The sequence below is a fragment of the Pinus tabuliformis genome, chromosome 3_2 (genome assembly GCF_031772625.1).
Source record: "Pinus tabuliformis cultivar Carrire ecotype Pingquan chromosome 3_2, CPIR1, whole genome shotgun sequence".
NCBI lineage: Eukaryota > Viridiplantae > Streptophyta > Pinopsida > Pinales > Pinaceae > Pinus > Pinus tabuliformis.
The window spans coordinates 1,105,189,331-1,105,210,655 of NC_142302.1; the positions used below are offsets into that span (position 1 = coordinate 1,105,189,331).

Sequence of the window (21,325 nt, forward strand, 5' to 3'; positions counted from 1 at the left end):
ATTTAATTTTGTTTCTTTTATTTTTCTTATTTTTATTTTTTCAATCTTTATAAAAATATCAAAACAAATTTTTGTTTCAAATTTGGTTTTATGTTAATAAAAAATATATGAAAATACAAAAATTAGAAATCATAAAAAATCCAAAAGAGGCAATAAAAAGTTTTCCCTTTTTTTTAAGTTTTAGATTTAGATTTCAAAGTTTTGTTTTAAGTTAGATTTTAAAATTTTATTTTTGATTGAAAAGCATAAAAGGTATCGTGGGAAATGTTGCCAGTTTCAGTTTTTCTCGGGAAATCATCACGCAATATTTTTTCACGCTGAGATTTAAAATGAATAGACAAGTCTGCGCATGAATGAACATCTTAAAGATTTGCTTCATATGATATCTAGTTAATGATTTATAATTTTAAGGCATTGATTGAAATTTTCTTAATTACTGGATATCGGTCATTATAAGAGCTTTGTGGTTTTAAAAGGATATCTTGCACTGTTCTAAGTTACTTGATGATAAATGATTGTTGTTCATGGTTTGTATTTCTATATCATCTAGCAAGTAATCATTTAAACATAAATCTTATAAGGCACTGGTCCGCTAAATTAATAAAATCATTTTTAGTGCTTCGTGTCTCCCAAACCAACTGATCAACAGTTGGTCTCCTTCACCTCATAGGGTCTACCCCCCTTAGCCACGAGAGACAGGCTTAAACGGAGAGATCGGGGATCAAAGTGACAGCCCCCGGTCTAAGCGTTGTCGTGTCAATCTGCGCGACAACAGCTGTGATAGATGAAATTTTCACATGGTATCAGAGCAAGTTTCGCAGATTGATAGCTCAGATCAACGAAGCAGGAATTTTGTTGTTCAGAGAGAGCAGTAGTAGAAAATTCACAAAGGTTACGCAAATTACCTAACAAGTTGCAGGTGGCAAAAAAAGATCGATTTCCAGAGATTAGTGATTCCAGCAGACAGAGGGAGTGGCAACAAAGTTATTTTCAAGAGCAGATTACTGATATGTGGCATAGGGGGTTTTGCAGTAGTTTCCAGTAGTAGAATCAGTGTTGGGGGGAAGATGAATAACACATAGTATGGCCATGGATCGATTTGATATTCAAGGAGCTTCAGAGTTGTCTTCCAGATTGGAGGGTGAATTTGCTTGCTTATCAAGCTCAGCTTCACAGGGTGTCTGGTATATGGACAGTGGAGCGTCAACTCATATGACAAGGGTTAGAGAATATTTCTCTAGCTGCAAGGAGGAGAAGATGGACTTCCAGATTACGATGGGAAACAAAACTAAGTGTACTCTAGTAGGGCGAGGTCCATCGATTTTCAGAGGGACTCAGGAGCAAGAACCAACACTATAGATGTACTGCATGTGCCAAGATTGGGTATGAACATGATTTCAGTATCCCAGTTACAAGATAAGGGATATGATATCCACTTCGTAGGGAAGAAAGTGTTTGTTAAACACTCAAGCTGGAAGAAGGTAAGAAAGATTGGAATCTGAAGCAACAGATTGTATAGGTTGAGTTGATAGGTAGTTAAAAGAGATTTTGATCCTCATCAACAGTCGAGATCTCTTTGACTTGGATCACTCGAACCAGCCGTTGGGAAATTTTTCTTTAAATAGGGTGTCAGGGGTCATTTGAGATCATTCGATTTCGGAGTCTTGTGCTAAAGAAAGCTTTCTTGTAGTCATTTTTCATGTGCAATATAGAAAGACTTTGGGGTTGAAATCTTGTTGGTGTTACTCTTCCGGAAATGCTGTAAGATGTTTTATTTTTGTGCATGATTTTAATTTCAGCCATTGATGATAGCTTTATGAAGAGTGATTTTAAACACAGGTATCTTGTTTAGTCGCTAGGGCTTGAATGGTAGTTAAATTTCTGAATATGATGGCAGGCATTTCCATTAGATCTAGATTTTAGTATCGTTTTCTCCCTCTTTGTTAATGGTTGAATTAAGCTGCGCAGAAAATCCTTGATTTTGAGTTTACCGGGTGTTTGGGGAAGTTCTCAGCTAAACCAGCCAACTTTTGGATTGCATTTTTTAAAGAGCTCAGCTGGTTTTGATCCCGGGCTTATCATTAGAATTTCTGTTGCGGATGCATGAAGGGTTTTTTGAAGCACCTCATATCGAACTTAAAATTTTGAAAATATTTTTGTGGCATACTGACAAATCTGGCTATTTAGAACCTTTAAACTGTGAATATTGTAATTATTTAGCTGGTTTTAGGGTTTTTAGTTTTGTTTCTTGCATATTTTTCTGGATATTCTGTTTTGCTATTGCAAGTTGCAAATCTGAAGAGGAGATTTTTGTTTGAAGCCAGATCTAGGCCCTGGAAAGGTAAGATTTGGCCTTGGAATCAGCTTTTGCAAGGGTGTTTATTTCAGATCTGGAAATTTTTTGGGGTTTTCATTAGTTAAATTTGAAGTAGGGCGATTTAAAATTTTTATTAAAATTGCTTCAAGGGTTTTTGGGGCACCAATCCGCTTTCTTCTCTTCTCTGATGCTGTGTTGAGGTTTCTGGAAACTTTCGAGTGTCAGTGCGGTGTCTACTATACCCCTCGCCCTCCTCACTGTATGCCATCATCAATTGTTGTTCTTCAACATGCCGCTCCAGCTTCATCCACGCAGCTCTACGCATATCCCGCGGTCTTCAAATCTACCAGCAAGCCTCTGTTTTCACACGCTGTCTCTTCTTACCTGTGTACTCTCTTTCCACGCAGCCTTCACACTGTTCACCCTCGCTGCATATGCGAAACGTCTCAGACCTCCACGCTGCCAGAAAATCTTAACCCTCTCTAGCGCTGCCTCTTTTTCCTTCACGCATCTGATCGCTCCTCCCTCACGCAGATTGCAACTCCTCTGTGTGAAGCTCCTTCCAACCCTTAGCTATATCCACTGCCAATCCAAATCGAACCTCCTTGTCACTCCTGCAGCTCCTTTGAAATTCACCCCTCCGTCGACCCTTCATCATTCAGATTCCATCCATGCTGCCAGTTCCAAAACTGCAACCCCATCGTTGCTGCTCTCCTCCACGCAATTTCTTGCTTCCGCCATCAAGCTTGCCATTCGCCATCTCCATGTTTTTGCCAGCTCCCAATCGAATCCCCACGAGTGCACTGCCATCTCCCTCAACACCGTCGAGATATTCGAGTTGCTCTCCATCCATCACTGCCGTCTTCCCTTTCCACCTACGCGCAGTCACCTCTACCATCGAAACTACACGTGTCGAATTCCTTGTTCTCCTCCCATTTATCACCTGCACACACCAAGCAACAACAAATACGATTTTGCTTCAGTTTTATCTATATGTGTGTTAGTTTAGGTTTTAGGTTAGGGTTAGCGTGTGATTTTTATTTTTTCTTTTAGTTTTGCGTATTTAAATTTCAAGTTAGCGTTGGCATATTTTAATTCTCATGTGAATTTTGTCTTCCTTTTTTTGTTTTGATTTTGTCTCTTGATTTTTTTTTGAAAAGCTTTTAAAAAATTAAAAATTGGGTTTGGTTTCATTTTAATTAAAAGCATAAAAAAGAAATTAGTTTTATCTTATTTATTTTTCCTTTTGTTTCACTTTGTTTTTGTTTTGGTTTTGATTTTAAATTTAAAAAAGATCATAAAAATTAAAATTAAAAAATCTAAAAATAAAAATAAAAAAATAAAAGTTCAATTTTTTATTTTATTTTATTTTATTCTAAAATTAAAAATCTAAAAAAATTTCTAAACATAAAAAATAATAAAAATAAAAAATGAAGTAAAAATTTTCCTTTTCGATTTATTTTGGTCACATGTAATGTTGCTTGGCATATCGAGAAATCTACCTAAGGTGTCTTGTTGTGCTAGAGTTAAATATGCCTAATTCTTATCTGGAGTTTAACCATTGGAAAGCGATAAATTTCTTAAATTTGAAACTTCAAGCATAATCATTTTAATTTCTAAGTGCTTAGCTTTTAAATTTTGTGGTCATTTAAAGTATTCTATCTTTTGAAAATTTAATTGCTGGAGCTTTGCTAAGTTATCGTGGTTGCTTGAATGTTTTAATGCTCATCGTATGCTAGACATTTCAATAAATATTTTCAACCAATTATTAAAAGGTTTGTTCATATTTCTATTTCCTAAGCAAAAACAGCAAACCAATTACTCAGTGTTCACTTCATCTAGCGAAGGCACTGGTACTTACCATTTAAAGATCTAATCAGGTTTTAAAATCAATCAAGTGCTTGTCTACCTTGTTGTGTCTCCCAACACAGCTGGTTCCCAGTTGGTCTTCCTTTTTCTCATAGGGTCTACCACCCTTAGCCTAGGGAGACGGCTTAAACGGAGAGATCAGGGATCAGGGTGACAGCCCTTGGTCTGAGCGTTGTCATGCCGCTTAGACACTCTGCGCGACAACAGGTTGCATTTCAAGTCTCCAATGGCACTAATAGGCAGTGACAATAGTGGTGGGAAGGCATTGAATGAGCTATGGCATAGGAGAATGGGACATCTACACCATGGAGCACTCAAGATGCTCAAGGAAACAGTAACAGGGGTTCCAGAACTTGGCACGGAACACGATGATGTGTGTAGAGGATGCGTACTTGGGAAGTATGCTAAGGCAGCATTCCTAAGAAGTGACAACAGAGCAGATGGCATGTTAAGACTTATACATTCAGATATTTGTGGCCTGATGTCCACTAGAGCTCTCAGTGGTGCCGAATACTTCGTCACCTTTATTGATGACCATTCCAAGAAAACCTGGATCTACTTCTTGAAGACCAAATATGAGGTCTTCGATTGTTTTAGAGAGTTTAAGGCTCTCGTGGAGAATGCGACAGGGAAGAAGATCAAGGTGCTTCGCTCAGATAATGGTGGAGAATATATTGATAAAGACTTTACAAATTTTTGTGCAAAGGAAGGCATCGGAAGAGAATGGATAGCCCTATATAATCCACAGCAGAATGGGGTAGCGAAGCGGAAAAATAGAACCATAGTTGGGGTTGCAAAGACAATGTTATACGACCAGGATTTGCAAAGGTTTCTATGGGTAGAGGCATGTAATGTTGAATTTTGTAGCATCATATGTGTTCTAGCCACGAAATTTTGTGGAGAGGCTAGAATACATGTGTTCTCCAAACCCAGAATCGTCTCTGGAAATTCCACCTAGAGATGATTTAATTTAAATAATTAACATTTTTAAATGGTTCCCTAAGTCTAAACTTAGGAAATCTGGTTAATTAAAGGGTATTAATTAAATCAGGTGTGAATCTTCTAGAAGAAGACGAGGACCAACTCCAAGTTAATCTTAGTTATCGATTATGTTCTAATCCTGGCCATTTGAGCTCCAACAAGAGATTATAAGGAGTTCAATGTGCTTTGAGAAGAACACTTGTGCAATTCGATTTTGTTGGGAGGTTGATTTCCTAACTAGTAGCTATGAGTTGCCGGAAGTGAATTAGCAAAGTCGAAGCAATGAGAGAGGGGCAGGGATAGTAGACCGGAGGAGAGTTTCTCCAAATCCAGGGAATGCAAGGCAGAGAAGACAAACTGAGGTTCTGAGAGGCAGTGCAGAGCCTCAGAAGGAGTCTAAGATTCAACTGGGAAGTCGAATTCTAGAGCCAGAAGCCAGGGTGTGAGACCGGAGGGCCAGAGGAGCGAAGTTCCAGACAACAAGAGATTCCAGAAAGGAGGTGACGGAAACCCCAAAGAGGTTGATGCAGAGGTTGCGCAGAGCCAGTGTGGGGCTAGTCATCCAAAGCCTGGATCAAATTCAAATCGCCAAACAGTGTGAGATTTTTCTCACTATCTCCTTGTCAGTTTTTCTCTGTATCGGATAGCCAGGTTGGGCATCCAATGATTTGTACTCAGATTACTATCACATAATAACAAAACCCTTAGTTGTTGCACCGGTTTTCCCACATTGGGTCTTTCCAAGGATGTTTGTCCAAAAACAACAGTGTAAATGTGTGTGTGTGTTTATTTCTCTCCAGTGAAGCATTTAGTTTCCGCAATATTTATTTTGTGTAGGCTATATTGTATGTATTTCGATATGTTCTGTAAAAAACCGCAAGTAATTTGTTTAAAGGAAATTAACAAATAGGAGATATCATTAATTTGGTGCAGTAGGAATCAGATAACTGATTTTCACATGTAACGCGGCAGTGTATATTCAGAACAAGACTCCTTATAGAGCATTGGGGAAGAAAACGCTAGAAGGTGTCTTCACAGGGAAGAAACCAAAAGTTAGTCACTTCAGGATCTTTGGCAGCATAGCTAACTGCCACGTGGCAAATGAGAAGCGCACCAAATTGGATCAGACTGCAAAGAAGGGGTTTCTCATTAGGTATAGCGAGACCTCCAAGGCATACAGGATCTACATTCCTAGAAATAGGAAGATTGTGGTGAGACAATATGTAAATTTCATGGAAGATCAAGCTTTTAAGAGATCTCGTGATATTCCTGCAGGTGATTAGAATCAACCAGCTGAAGCTCCATTGGTCCAGACACAAGGGCAACGAGCGGGACCACCAATGGGGCAGTCATAAGGATCCAATATAGTGACTAGTACTAGCATTTCCTCAGAAGCAGGGAATCCAATGAGATCTCAGGAGACGGAGCAGTAGGGGCAAGATGAGGAGTTGGTAGAGCCTCCCACTACTAGTGTTTGAGCCACCATAGAGGTTCGTCACACATTGAGAGATGCAGAGGAGTTCATTGGAGTTATTAGGACGAACAAGAGAGAGCGTAGGCAGCCTGACAGATATCAAGCATTGGTAGCTCAAGTTGCAGAACCTTCCAACTTTGAGGAAGACGCACAACATCAGGTGTAGGTAGATGCCATGGTAGAAGAATACAGCTCTATCATGACAAATGAAGTTTGGGAGGTGGTGTCGAGGCCTGAGGACAAGTCAGTGGTAGGTTCTCAATGGATCTACAAAATTAAGTATGCTACAGATGGCAGTGTGGAGAAGTACAAGGCTAGGTTTGTGGCAATGGGGTATGCACAGAAAGAAGGGATAGATTATGAAGAGACCTTCACCCCAGTTTCCAGATACACCTCTATTCAAGCAATTATATCCCTAGCAGCTCAAATGCGATAGCATATTCACCAGATGAACGTCAAGACAACATTCTTCAACGCGGTGATAGAGGAAGAGGTTTACATTGAACAACTAGAGGGCTTCAAGACTCATGAGAGGCACACTCATGTGTGCATATTGAAGAAAGCTCTATATGGGATCAAGCAGGCTCCCAAGGCATGGTATGCTCGGATCGACAGCTACTTGCAGCAGATGGGATTCGTCGAGAGTGACGCAAATCCCAACCTTTACTATTTGATGGTAGAGGGTGAGCCACCCATCCTAGTATTATATGCGGATGATCTCTTCTTTATGAAAATTTCTAAACAAAAATTCTATTATTGCAGCAACTAATTTATTTTACCTATTTATTTTCCAATAAGTTATTTACGAAATCCCTTCAGTAAATATTAAAATAAATTCTACAGCAGATATCACACCATTATACAGAAACAAATACATGCACAAGATTACAAACACATCAACACAGTTATTTTTGGACAATTGTCCCCGGAAAAACCCAATGCGAGAAAACTGGTGCAGCAGAGGAGGATTTTATTAATCATCTTTCTTGAGTACAACTAGGGTGCCAAATTGGCTTACCCAACAAAGATAACCACACGGCAGTAATACCACAAAAATCCTTTGGCGCTTCCCCTAGGCTCAGCATCAGTCCAGCTAGCCCCCGCGCATCTCCTAGACCCTCTGCATCAGCACCCTGCCTCACTGTGTCAACACTTGGCCTCTCTACGTCACCCATGCAACCCCTCTAGTCACTACACAATCCAGTTGCCTCTGCGTCTTTCTGATTGGCTTTGCGTTTGCCTCTCTGTTATGTACTCGATGCCTCTCACTACAATCCAGACCACTAGTTCGAATTTCTTAGCAAACCCTGCCTTAGAAATCAAACTGATTAATCTCCCTTGGTGTATCTCCAACTGACCCTCAAGCCTCCTCTTATACTTTTCCTATTGATGAATCAACAACTGAGATTAAGTCTCTAATCAATGGCTAAGATTAAAATAGACTTGATCTTTGTCTCTTAGAAGCTTCTCATCCTTATCTTTATTAATACCCATTAATATTTTTATTTTCCTAAGTTTAGACTTAGGAACTCATTAAAAATATTAATTATTTTAATAACTCCTCATTCGGATGGAATTTTCCAAAACGATTTAAGGGTCTTGGAGATCTCATGTGCTTTAGCCTCTCCAAAAATTTTCATGGCTAGAGCACATCCGATGCTACCCCAAATCAACACTCCCTCTTAGCGAGGAATGTGCTCTAGCAATGCTCCACCACTGAACATCACTCTGATCATCCAACACCGATACCTGTGCTGATGCTTGGCGTGCTGCCCAACATCCTCTGCATTGCTACCTCCGGTACTGCTGCCCATGGCTTCCACCACTGCCACTGCTACATCTGTACACAGCTCCCTCTGCATCTGTCCTGTTGTTAATCCTTCCTCCCAACACTACATCTGCACTGCAACCCTCTCTAAAATGTTGCATCATGCTGCCCATAGCACTGTTAACTGTTGCACTGAAACACCTGACACATATCTATTTTTGCTACTGAAATGGATTCTTTATCATCCCCATCTTCTCCCTAAAATAAACAAACTTTGCTCTTCCAAGAGCCTTGGTAAGGATGTCTGCCACCTGTTCTCCTGTAGGAGTGTAGCTCAACTGCACAGCTCCTCGTTGAGCACAGTCTAACAAAGTGACACCAAATATCAATGTGCTTTTACCGATCATGAAATACTAGATTCTCAGAGAGCTTGATGCAACTCTGATTATCACACATAATCCTGGTCGCTTCCATCCTTCTTCTGAATAGGTTCACAACCAATTGTCAAATCTAGAGTCGTCTTCCATTCATGATAGTCGGATTTGTCCTTAAGCTTGTCCTCGATTTTGAAGTGAGATGTAGTAGTCATTAGGACTCATTGCAAATCCTTCTCCAACAGCTTCCCTTAGTGATTGTTTTTCCTCACTCTTGCTTGGGCTTTGTCTTCACCTAAGCTCTGATTCCATGTTAATTTTAGATAATAATGGTATGTTCTATGCTTTAAGCACAATTTACTTCAATGTTTCTTATTAGCCCAATGACAATTTCCAATTATCTCCAGTAGCAACCCCATTAACTTAAACACATTGATAGCAAATGCAGATAGAACATAAAAACATGTGCATAAGACATGCCAAGACAAGAGGACACAAGATGTGGCAGATACCAGGGAAAAACCCCAATGTGGGGAACCCCTTGATCAAATCTTCTTATTATTATTCAATAGTTCAGCAGAGAGAGAGAGAGTAAAAATATCAAATTAACTTACCCAAAATAGTGTTGTCAAATCAGCGGTCAACTGCAACCCTAACCAGAAAGTCAACGGTGGTCAAAGCAACTCCAAAGGGTCCTCCAAGCAACTTAGTCAACAACAAATAAATTTGGCCTTCCAAGAGGGTCAAAGTCAACCCAAAACAGATTGGTCAAACTAGTCAAAGGAGAGAGAAAAACTTGTAAATTCTACATTCAAATCTAAAGTCAATGCGGTCAACCTGTCCCAATCACCTCGAAAATTGTGCCAATCAATGTGGCCTCCAAAAATCGAAATTATGCCCACTAGCACAAAGTCAACGCTGGTCAAAAGCACCCAAGCCAACATTGGTCAACGCTATCATCTTTCCTGAAATTTCTAGCCAGCAAACTAACTCAGAAATTCGTCCTCATCTCACACATGCGAAGTAGAGAAGGTTGCCTCCAAGCTGTACAAACCAATCAAGAGAGGAGAGAGAGCATATGTGATAAGATGAGTGATGTCCAAATGAGAAGAGAGGTCACTCCTACTTAAACACTTTGTTGAGGGTGAGGAGACACATCTATTGGGCTTATGAGCCTACATTTGACTGAGGCCGACCTTGACAATTTGTGCATTAGAGAGAATAAATTCAAAATTCCATTTCTGCTTGTCAGAATGAGATGATCTTTATATCAAAATTGGACCTCTCAAAAAGAGGAATCCAATGCAATAATCATCTCCATTATATGAGTTGTCCTAAGGTGGAATTTCGCCCTAGTTGCCAATTTTAACATTGAGGAAGCGAACCACTAAGACCAAGCATGGCACATGGTATTGGTGAGTGGAGCAATAGTCGTGCAACTCAGCCAACTCGTGCTTCTAGTTCTGGTAGGCCTAGTACCGCTATTGAGGTTACAGAGGAGTGTGAGTACTCAAACTTTGAGCTAGATGATGTTTATGTAGCTCCTGTCAATGATCCAATGTCTAGTAATGGTGATGAGATTGATGAGTGATCATGTTGATCAATGATTTGTACTTTGAGTTTGTACTTTGTAGTAGGCCAGTGGCCTAGTGGCTTGAGTTTTAGCATTGTTTTTGGACTCTAGAGGCCATTTAAAGCCTCATTGGTTATATATTTTGTTGATGATATCATTGATATGTATTTCACTTGGTGCCATTTTGATATATGAACCCTTACATGGTATACAGATGAGACGAATTTGCATATTTTGTCTCTGATGGTTTGGAATCATCGTTTGTAATCTTAAAAACAAGTTCTTTCATTAAAAAATAAATATTTTATGTACCTTTTTTCAATTCCAGTTTATTGAATCTCGTTCGATCCAGTTTGATCTCGTTTTGGTTCGAATCACAGTTAGATAGGCAACCGGTTCGATGCTTGGTTTTGGTTTTAAAAGTATGTGTGTGATTTATTCTAGGATAGACAACCATATGTTGGCGATGAGCTTCACCGAGAGTGATGTTGATTGAACCCTGTACAACATATTGGTTAGGGGAGAGACACTCATTCTAGTGTTATATGTAGATGACTTGTTTCTTACGAGTACAAAGAAGCTCATTATAGATTGCAAGAAGGTTCTTGCTTAGAAGTTCGAGATGAACGATATGGGGTTGATGTACTACTTTTTGGAGCTATAGGGATGGTAGAGAGATGGGAAAATATCCCTTGAACATGCGAAGTATTCTATGGAGATTCTGAAACAATTCGGGATACGAGATTGCAAGTCCATGGCTACACCAATGGTGACCAGTTGGAAGAAAATTGACGCTTCCAAGTCCGAGACAATGGACCCCACTTTATATAGGCAATTGATTGGCTCTCTTATGTATCTGCTCAATACCAGATCGGATATATGTTTTGATGTCAATATGCTAAGTCAACTTACGGTTGAGCCAAAGCAAGTCCACAAGGTGGCAATGAAACACATACACATGTATCTGTGTGGTACGGTGGAGTATGGGTTGAGTTATGTCTAGGAAGATGGGGTGAAGCTAGTGGGATATTTGAATTTTGACTAGGCAGGCATCCTAGTTTAAAAGAAAAGTACTTTAGGTTGTTGTTTCACCTTGGAGTCTGGAGTTGTTTCTTGGTTCAATAGGAAACAGAAATTAATTGCACTGAGTTTTGCTAAGGCTCACTAAATGGCAGCAAGTCTAGCCTCATGTGAGGCCATTTGGCTTTAGAAGTTACTCATGAGGTTGTTTGATCAAGAGTTGGAACCACTCGTAATACATTGTGACATTCAGTGTTGCATTAAGCTCTTGGAAAATCTAATGTTTCATGACAGGTCAAAACATATAGAGATAAAGTATCACTTCATTTGGCACTATGTACGGAAAGGCAAGGTGAAGCTGCAATATGTACCTATAGATGAGTAGGTTGTAGACATCCTCACGAAGGTCTTGATGAAAGGCAAGTTCATCTTCTTCAAGGACAAGTTCGGGGTGGTGCAGAAAACCTTCCTCGCTAAAAGGAAGTGTTAAAATTGTAGCTTGGACATGTGTCTCTGCATAGGCATATTGTCTAGGCATGCAAAAGATACCTTAATAATTACTTATTTCAACAGATTTTTTCCTTAGGAAAAGCATGATAATTAATTTAATTTATTGGCTTTGTAACTCAAATTTCTAAAGTTTAAAACTTTGGAAATTAATATCTCTTCTTTGTTGATTTGGGGTAGCATCGGATGTGCTCTAAGACTCAATTTTTGCACGGAGGCTTGGGCACAGGTATTCCAAAGAACCCAGAAAGAATTTTGGGAAATTCCACGCATAAGTGATTTTATTAAAATAATTAATATTTTTAATGGGGTTCCCAAATCTAAACTTAGGAAAATTAAAATATTAATTGGTATTAATTTAATCAGGGGTGAAACTTCTAGAAAAAGCCACTGATCAAGCCAAAACGATCAAAGCCTTTGATTATGTTTTAATTTAGGTCATTGGTTGTCCAACAGGAAGCTATAAGAAGGGCCCTGAGGGTCATTTGGAAAACACACAGAGAGATTGAGAAAATCGATTTTCTGAAGTAAAAACTTCTCCGAAGGAAAATCGATTGAGGAGATCTTACAGCAGAGGGGCAATGAGAATCCGAGAGAAGGAATTTCCGGAGAGTACCAAGCAGATAGAGAACAGAAAGACGTCCAGAGGAAGGTTGACACTGGCCTACGCAATGCTAACGCAGACACAGCGCAATCATTGAGGAGAAGTCGAGTTCCTATTGGGGTTAGTCGAAATTCATTTGCCGAAGCTAAGGTGTGAGTCTAAGAGGCAGAAGGTCGATTTCTCAACCAGCAGAGGATCTAGAGGAGAGGCAGCATAATACCCAGGAGGGGTGACGCAGAAGCTGCCCAAGGTGACATAGTTCTATGCAAAAGCCATGCAGAGGGTGACGCAGAGCCTCTAGAGCAACAGGATCAGTCACTGATTCTCCAATGATAGAGTGAGATCATTTCACCAGTCTTTTGTTCAGTATTTTCTTTATATCGAATTGTTGGTTAAGCATCCTACAATTGTACTCAAAATTTCTCCTGCATAATAATAAAACCCTCAGAGTTGTAGCATTGGTTTTCTCACATTGGGTTTTTCTGGGGACTATTTGTCCAAAAATAACTGTCCTATGTGTTGTATTTTTCTTTCTTGCTCAGTATTTTGTTTCCGCATATATGTAAATTAAGTGAAGGCTGCAGATGTATTTTCTTCGATATTTACCGTAGAACACAGTAAATAACTTGCATGATTTAAACAAGTAGGAGAAGTAACATCAGTTTGCTGCAATAGGGATTCCAACTTAGGAATTTTCACATGGTATCAGAGCTAGTGCAGGTGAGACAAGAAGAGCAGAACCAGAAACCCCAGCATTGAGCAGAAGGGGAAATCGAAAAGTTGCAGGAGGCAGCAAGTCGAAATCCCAAAGGGTTTGTGCAGTTCTAGTCTAAGGGCCGAAAATTTGAGGTAGTCTCGCTCTAAGTGAGTTAACGAAGACAAAGAGCTTCCAGTTCAAATTTTGTCGTGGCAGAAGGAGCAGCGCTGAGCCTCAGCATAAGTAGCTATTGATGGGACGCAGATTTTTCAGTGAGCAGTTTCGTCGAGCTGAAAATAGTCAGAGGAAAGAAGAAGAGCATAGTGAGGGAATACTTCCTTAGTGATTTCTTGCTAAGGAAATCAGCATTTCTCAATTGTTGAGCAGCAGAGGAGCAGCAGCTTACCAGCTCCATCAAGGAATGCGTAAGGCAGCCTAGGAGCTAAGCAGTAAGGAGTAAGAGGGAGTTGTTCGACAAATTTCGGAGGAGATGGCAACCAGTGGCTTGAGGGATCAGGTCAAGTTAGATGGGGCTTCCAACTATGCCATCTAGAAGGCTAGGATGGCCTTTCGTCTAGACGAGCATGCCCTCAAGATGTATGTTGATAATGTTGTAGTTGTCCCAGCGGACGCAGATCCACTGAAGAAGTACAGAGCTGAGATGGCTAAGGCGAAGAGGATGATCCTGAATTGAGTCGAGGATCACGTGGTGTGCCACGTTGCAAGCAAAGGGATAGCTAAGGAGATGTGGGATGCCTTTTCCACATTGTATCAGGGATCTTCCGAGCAGCGGAAGATGTACTTAGAGCAGAAGTTGAGATCTGCACAGATGCAGAAGGGAGAACATGTGGATCCATTCCTCCCGAAACTGAAGGAAACCTGTGATGAGCTCTCAATTGCAGGACATACACCTCAAGGTTCAGAGTTAGTTAGACTAACTCTAAATTCCGTCTCGGATGATTGGCAGATCTTTGTCCAGAGTATCCTAGGCAGAGCGGCATTTCCAAATTGGACGAGATGTGGGCAGCTCTGAAACAAGAAGAGCTGAGGAGAGACCTGCTCAAGGTCAAACTTGATGGGAGCAGCAGCAGCAGTGGGTCGAAGCCCAAAGTGGAGGAAGAGGATAATGCAACCCTTGCATTGAAGGGACAACAGGGGCAACAAAGACAAAAGAAGGATGTCTCCAAGGTGAAGTGCTTCAGATGTGGCGAGATGGGCCACTATGCATCACAATGTCCTTTGAAGAAAAAAGACAAGGATGAGAAGCATGATCCCAAGGTTGCAGCCGCGAAGATCGACGAGGAGGAGTTCGCCATGACAACCGAGATACCTCCAAGAGGGAGGTGGGCTAATATAGAGTTGTAGTCAGGAGGACTGTAGATGGGCGGGATCCTTGAAGAGCCCACCTCTTAGATCGTCAGCTTGCTACAGGAGCCCATGATCAGGAGTAGTAGGATGGTGGAGTTTCAGTTGGTGCCATGGAGTGTTGATTCGACAAATGCAGTGGCTAGGAGAGCCAGAGACTAAGCACAACAGAGCAGAGAGGCAACAATGCGAGGACGCACAGTGCAGAGCTTCAATTGTGTAGTGGCTTCAGAGGCAGAGTGGGACTAACAGCAGTCACGATTTCAACACTGAGGAGTATCCACTTGATACTTGTCCAGTTTTTGGTGTTTTCAGTTACTTCTCTCAGCAACTGAGTTGCAGTACGGATGCAGTGTTAGCAGTGCCAGTGTTAGCAGCATTTGAGAGAGAGTTGCAGTGCAAATGCATTGTTGGGTGGCAGGACCAGAAGCAACACAAATGCAGAGGGAGCTGCAGTACAGATGTAGCATTGACAGTGGGAGTGTCAAAGGCAGCAGTCTGGTAGCAGCAGTAGCGCAGTGATTGGTGGACAGAAGGTGATACATCGGCAGTGCAGTAGTTGGTGGACAGCAGGTCAGACATCAGCAGAGCAAAGACGATGCTTCAGAGTTAGAGAAGTATGCAGAGAGGCAGTGTATTACTAGAGCACATTCATCGCTAAGAGGCAGTGTTGATTTGGGGTAGCATCGAATGTGCTCTAAGCCTCAAATTTTGCACGGAGACTTGGGCATAGGAATTCCAAAGAACCCAGGAAGCATTTTGGAAAATTCCACCCATAAGTGATTTTATTAAAATAATTAATATTTTTAATGGGGTTCCAAAGTCTAAACTTAGGAAAATTAAAATATTAATGGGTATTCATCTAATCAGGGGTGAAACTTCTAGAAAAAGCCACGGATCAAGCGAAAATGATCTGAGCCTTTGATTATGTTTTAATCTAGGTCGTTGGTTGTCCAACAGGAAGATATAAGAAGGGGCTTGAGGGTCATTTGTAAAACACACAGAGAGATTGAGAAAATCGATTTTCGGAAGTAAGAAGTTCTCCAGAGGAAAATCGATTGAGGAGATCTTGCAGCAGAGGGGCAGTGAGAATCCAGGAGAAGGAATTTCCGGAGAGTACTAGGTAGATAGAGAACAGAAAGACGTCCAGAGGAAGGCTGACGCTAGCCTACGCAGTGCTGACGCAAAGGCAGCACAGTCATTGAGGAGAAGTCGAGTTCTTGTTGAGGAAAGTCAAATTCAGTTGGCGGAAGCCAGGGTGCGAGTCTGGGAGGCAGAAGGTCAATTTCTCAACCAGTAGAGGATCCAAAGGAGAGGCGGCTTAATACCCAAGAGGGGTGACGCAGAAGTTGCCCAAGGTGACACAATTTTACGCAGAAGCCACGAAGAGGGTGACACAGAGCCTCCAAAGCAGCAGGATCAGTCATTGATTCTGTAGTGACAGGGTGAGATCATTTCACCAATCTTTTGTTCAGTATTTTCTCTGTATCAGATTGTTGGTTAAGCATCCTAGAATTGTACTCAAAATTTCTCCTGCATAGTAATAAAACCCTCAGAGTTGTTGCACCGGTTTTCCCGCATTGGGTGTTTTTCGGGACTATTTGTCCAAAAATAACTATCCTATGTATTGTATTTTTTTTCCTTGCTTAGTATTTTGTTTCCACATATATGTAAATTAAGTGAAGGATGCAGATGTATTTGCTTCGATATTTACCGTAGACAGTAGAACACAATAAATAACTTGCATGATTTAAACAAGTAGGAGATGTAACATCAGTTTGCTATGGTAGGGATTCTGGCTTAGGAATTTTCACATTCTTTTGACTGGATCAAAATAAAATGATAAGATCAAATTTTGGCCTTTGATCTTTTCTATGAAGATCTCAAGGAGGAAATAAGGTTATGAGAGAAATTATAAATTGTTGGAATGAGTGGGTGAAGGACACGACTTGGTGATCACATCGAGTGAGAGAGAAGAGGGTCGATTTGGGTGAGAGGTAGGAAGGTCGAGCAGCTGAGGAGAAGAGACAGAGCTTGCAAGGATAGAGGGGTTGCGTTCAAGTCGTCTTCTATTGAAGAGAGGGGTCGTGCCCAAGACAAGTTTGCAGAAAAGGGAGGTCGAGTCTTTAGGGCCTAGCTCTCTGTTGGAGGAGATGTCGTGTCCTAGGCCGAGTTCACTGAAGACAAAGGGGCCATACGCTACAAAGGGAGAGGTTGTTCGTTGGGTCGTACTGTGCAAAGGAGAGGGGTTGTTTTCTAGGGTTGTTCTTGGCTGTAAATTCTCTTGATAAGTTGTAATATTTTCCTGATTTATTCTTTGAAGCCTAATAAAGTTACTCCTTGCTGGTTTTTCCCCACTCTAGGGTTTTCCAAAGTAAAAGTTGTGTAAAAGTTTATGTGCTTGGATTTCTTGTTTTGTTGTGCATATTTTGTTAGAAGCTCAGGTGTGTTAATTGTGCATAGATTTCAAATCTATTTTTTTCTGGGTTTTCGGTAAAAAATAAATTTGAAAATTTCTGCATATAAAAATTTATTGACACATTAATCATTTGGCTACGCTTAGATAAACTAACACTTCTCCCCTTTGATTTCAGCAACAAGTTTTCAAGCAAGTCAACATTCACAAGTTAAAAGCTCTTTGTTATACTTTAATGCTCATTCCTCGAAACCCTATGTTACCGGATCCATCCACCCTGGGAAATGGATTCGCGGATCCCTAGATCATAAACAGATTCAGATCCGGATTCACTTGGATACACTAGAAAACAGTCTTTTAATGAGTAAAAATATGTTGGTAATAACTTGACCTGGCAGTTTGCTAGTAGTCGACAATGCTCTAACCCAGATAGTTGCTCGCTGGAAGCTCAGACAATACGTGCACGTGCAGCGAATAAGACGGCTAAGATGATGCGACTGGTATTAATATCATTGGTTTTGGGATCTAAAGACTTGGTAATATGATGCCGAGACTTGGTAGTATGACGCTGATACTAGGATTTTATTTATCGGTAGGGCATATGTAGTTTCGCACATTTGAACTCATATAGTTACATATAGTTATAATATTAATTTAATTATAAATATGTTATATTTTATTTACATTAATTTAATAATAACTTTATAAATCTGTTATATTTTATTAACATTAGTTTAGAAATGTTATAAAAGAACTAGTATAGTCACATGGTGTATATATTTTAGATATGTTATAATATTATAATTTAATTATAATATTATTTATATTAATTTAATTATACTTTTATAGCTATGCTATATTTTATTTACATTAATTTAATTAAAAAAAATTAAATATGTTATACTTTATTTATATTAGTTTAGAAATGTTATAATTTTATAAAGTAATTTTGGTGTATATATATTATAAATTAATTATTCAAAATAATAAAAAAATAAAAAATAAATAAAAAAATAAAATAAAAAAATTGTTATTTTATTCTCCATATATATTATAAATTAAAATATATCAAATTTGTTAGGTACAAGTTTTAAAATTTGTACATTATATTTTATATTAAACTTTTATATATTATAAGCTTATTATTTAATTCACATAATTTAATATGTGTATTAAATTATTATTGTTTATCATTTAAATAGTTTTGTAATATATTATAGTTAATAATTTATTTTTTATAAAATAATTAATGTAACTTCAATTATGAAGTATTGTATGTTTCTTCATGAAATTCATCAACACAACACAGCTTGAGTGGGCCTGATGGTTAAGAGCATATGTTTCCTCCTATGAAGTCACAGGTTCAAAACTAGAGGGGTAGAGTATGTATGCCTTCGTAGACTTAGCATTCAAATCGCTGTGTAGAGGTGGGTCCCTTGTCCCACAAACAAGGGGGTCTCATACACCAATTTGGTGTCTAGCTTAGCCATGACTTTAAAATTGGGTAATAATAATATAAACTCTATTGTTGTTGATAGGTAGTGCTCACAATAAATTTGGACATTAATATCAAAAATTTTATTATAAAAATATATTTATATTAATTGTACTTGTCGTTTCCTTGCCGTTTCCGAATCCTGGCTGTATCCAAATCCGTATCCGTATCCATATCCAAATCTTGGTAACTTAGTCGCAACCATTGTTGCAATTATCCACCAACATAAACATGCCACATAGTATTGCAGCACACACTGCATAGATAATATCTGTCATGGTCTGAATGTTGAACCAATGAGTGAATATTTTTCCGGGATAAGCAGTGCCACAAGAATGTTGCTTTCAATAGGGTTATCCAGATGTCCCCAAAACCATCTATGGATGTCTACCAGACCTTCCCATTTTCGGTGGGAAACATCTCAGTTTCAACTAACACTTCTCCCCTTTGATTTCAGCAACAAGTTGTCAAGCAAGTCAACACTCACAAGTTAAAAACTCTTTGTTATACTTTAATGCTCATTCCTCGAAACCATTGTTGCAATTATCCGCCAATATAAACATGCCACATAGTATTGCAGCACACACTGCATAGATAATATCTGTCATGGTCTGAATGTTGAACCAATAAGTGAATATTTTTCCGGGATAAGCAGTGCCACAAGAATGTTGCTTTCAATAGGGTTATCCAGATGTTCCCGAAACCATCTATGGATGTCTACGAGACCTTTCCATTTTCGGTGGGAAACATCTCAGTTTCATGGGGTATGTTCTGCACATCCTGAAGGGCGCCCCCTTCCTAATGGAGAATTTCTCGTTGCATCCCCAAAATTTCTGGGGAAGGGGAAACACATGGACTGTGTCCCCCTGGGTCAGGATGGGTTCTCACTCTACAATGGACTAGGCATAGCCACATGTTTGACTTCTAATCACATAAGATCAGTGAAAGCTCACACACACATAAACTATGTATGTGACTTTTATCATAGTCCATAATTTAGCATGCCCTAACCTTCACCGGATCTTAGCATTGATACTTAACTAATGCTTTAATAGGTACCTCATTAAGGGACAATATGTTCATGTTCATTTTGTGGACTCTTACATGTCATTTCTAAATTATGAATAGAATACCCAAAGAGCTTCAAGACTTGCCCCATTTTAAATGTTGTATTAATTAGTTGTGTTAATTACAAATTTCCCTGTATAGTTTTAATAGATTGCCTAATGCCATTTCCTGAAATAGATATTTTTTCTCTGATGGAGTATCAGTTATAAAAACCAGCCACAGATGTTTCCTAAATGAGATCTCAAGGACAACAGCTAATTGAGAATATCAATAAACAATTCAAAACTAGATCGTTAATGACAAACTAGGACTACAGCTAATTGAGAATATCAATGAACAATTCAAAACTAGATCGTTAATGACAAACTAGTCAATTTGTTATTCAACTGCATTCTAGAAGACTGGATTTATCTGCACATACTATTCTATAGATTGCATTTTTATTATTTTCTAACGTTGTTTCAAATTTAACCATAGAAAGAATAGCATTTGGAAAGGAAACAGTATGTCTAATCTTTAATTCTCTTGCATGAACATTCCAAGTTATACAAAAGAACATTGACCTGTGTAACATTTTACTATAGAGAATGGAAAGAACAAGATAATACCTTATGATGCAAGAGATTACGGATGGTAGCTATCAATGGTGCTAATGATTCCACTCGCCCTTTGCAAGACCTACAGCCAAACTCTTATAAACTTATAAATAATGACTATGACAACAATTCTTTCCCAATTCAACAATTAACAAATTTGAATGTTAGAAAGCAAGCAAATTCCAATTGAATTCCAAAATTGCAACTTGTACATATCTTACATTACAACTGCAGCAATTGCTTCCTCATGCTTTAAGAGTGAACCAAGTGCTTCTTCAAGTCTACCCAAATAGAATTTTGCCTTTCCACTCATTTGCCAGAACGATAACTTTATGGGACAATTGCAATGGCCTCCATACACTTTGTCCTTACACGTTTTATTTTCACTGCCCCTTTTTTCACAATAATGATTCTGATCTACAGAAGCCAAGCCCTCTTCACAAGCTTGTATCACCTCCTCGTACTTACACAACTAAACGGAGTGGAACAGACCAGGAATAGAAAATTATCAACAATGCATGTAAATTGTATGGGGAATCAACATTAAAAAAGGTCCAGTAAACAAACAATTGTAATTGTCTCACTGAAACAAAAGAACACTTTCACAAAATTGAAAATACTATCTGCTTGACTACAAGCCAGCTGCCAGACAAACAATAGGCACAATTCACTTACTGATAAAAGAGCCTGAGCCTTTAATTCAAGCCATTTTTCAGAATGGGGGCAGATGGAAAGAGCGGCGTTTACTAGATGCAATGCATGTGATACACCTTCTGAGTTTTTTGCGCTAAGAAGGTTTAGTGCTTCATCAATCTTATCATCCACTTGCTTCACATGAAATACAATGAACAGTTACATAGTGGCAGAAGACAATGTATGAAGGTTGTAAAGAGATACTCAGTTTAATAAAGCAATAGAATCTCAAAATACATGCTAGGGACTCTGACCCAACTTGTGCATTATGATAATGTGTAGACATAATTCAAAATTCCAATAAGCACCTTGCAACATAATTATTATGTCCATTCAAAATGTCAAACACTATAAACTGGCAACATAGATTGTGCGTAAGTGAATAGAGGAAAAATTTATATGCCTAGCACATACTTGCTCTATTTTCTTCTTTAAGAACATGCCAGTCAGCGTATACACTATACAATTAAAATGTATAAATACTTGAGCGTGGAGCTATATAGTTAAT

At 39.1% G+C, this 21,325-nt stretch overlaps 1 protein-coding gene across 1 annotated transcript in view; it reads right to left on the minus strand.

The window, feature by feature from the left end:
- Positions 1–21,325, minus strand: part of LOC149184528 (uncharacterized) — a 322,500-nt gene that overhangs the window by 102,254 nt on the left and 198,921 nt on the right. Inside the window, exons 7-9 of the mRNA XM_089415361.1 lie at positions 20,800–20,952; positions 20,346–20,596; positions 20,137–20,206 (exon numbers count right to left, since the gene is read on the minus strand). Of these exons, the coding sequence (XP_089271487.1) occupies positions 20,137–20,206; positions 20,346–20,596; positions 20,800–20,952 (474 nt within the window). The remainder of the gene's footprint in view (positions 1–20,136; positions 20,207–20,345; positions 20,597–20,799; positions 20,953–21,325) is intronic.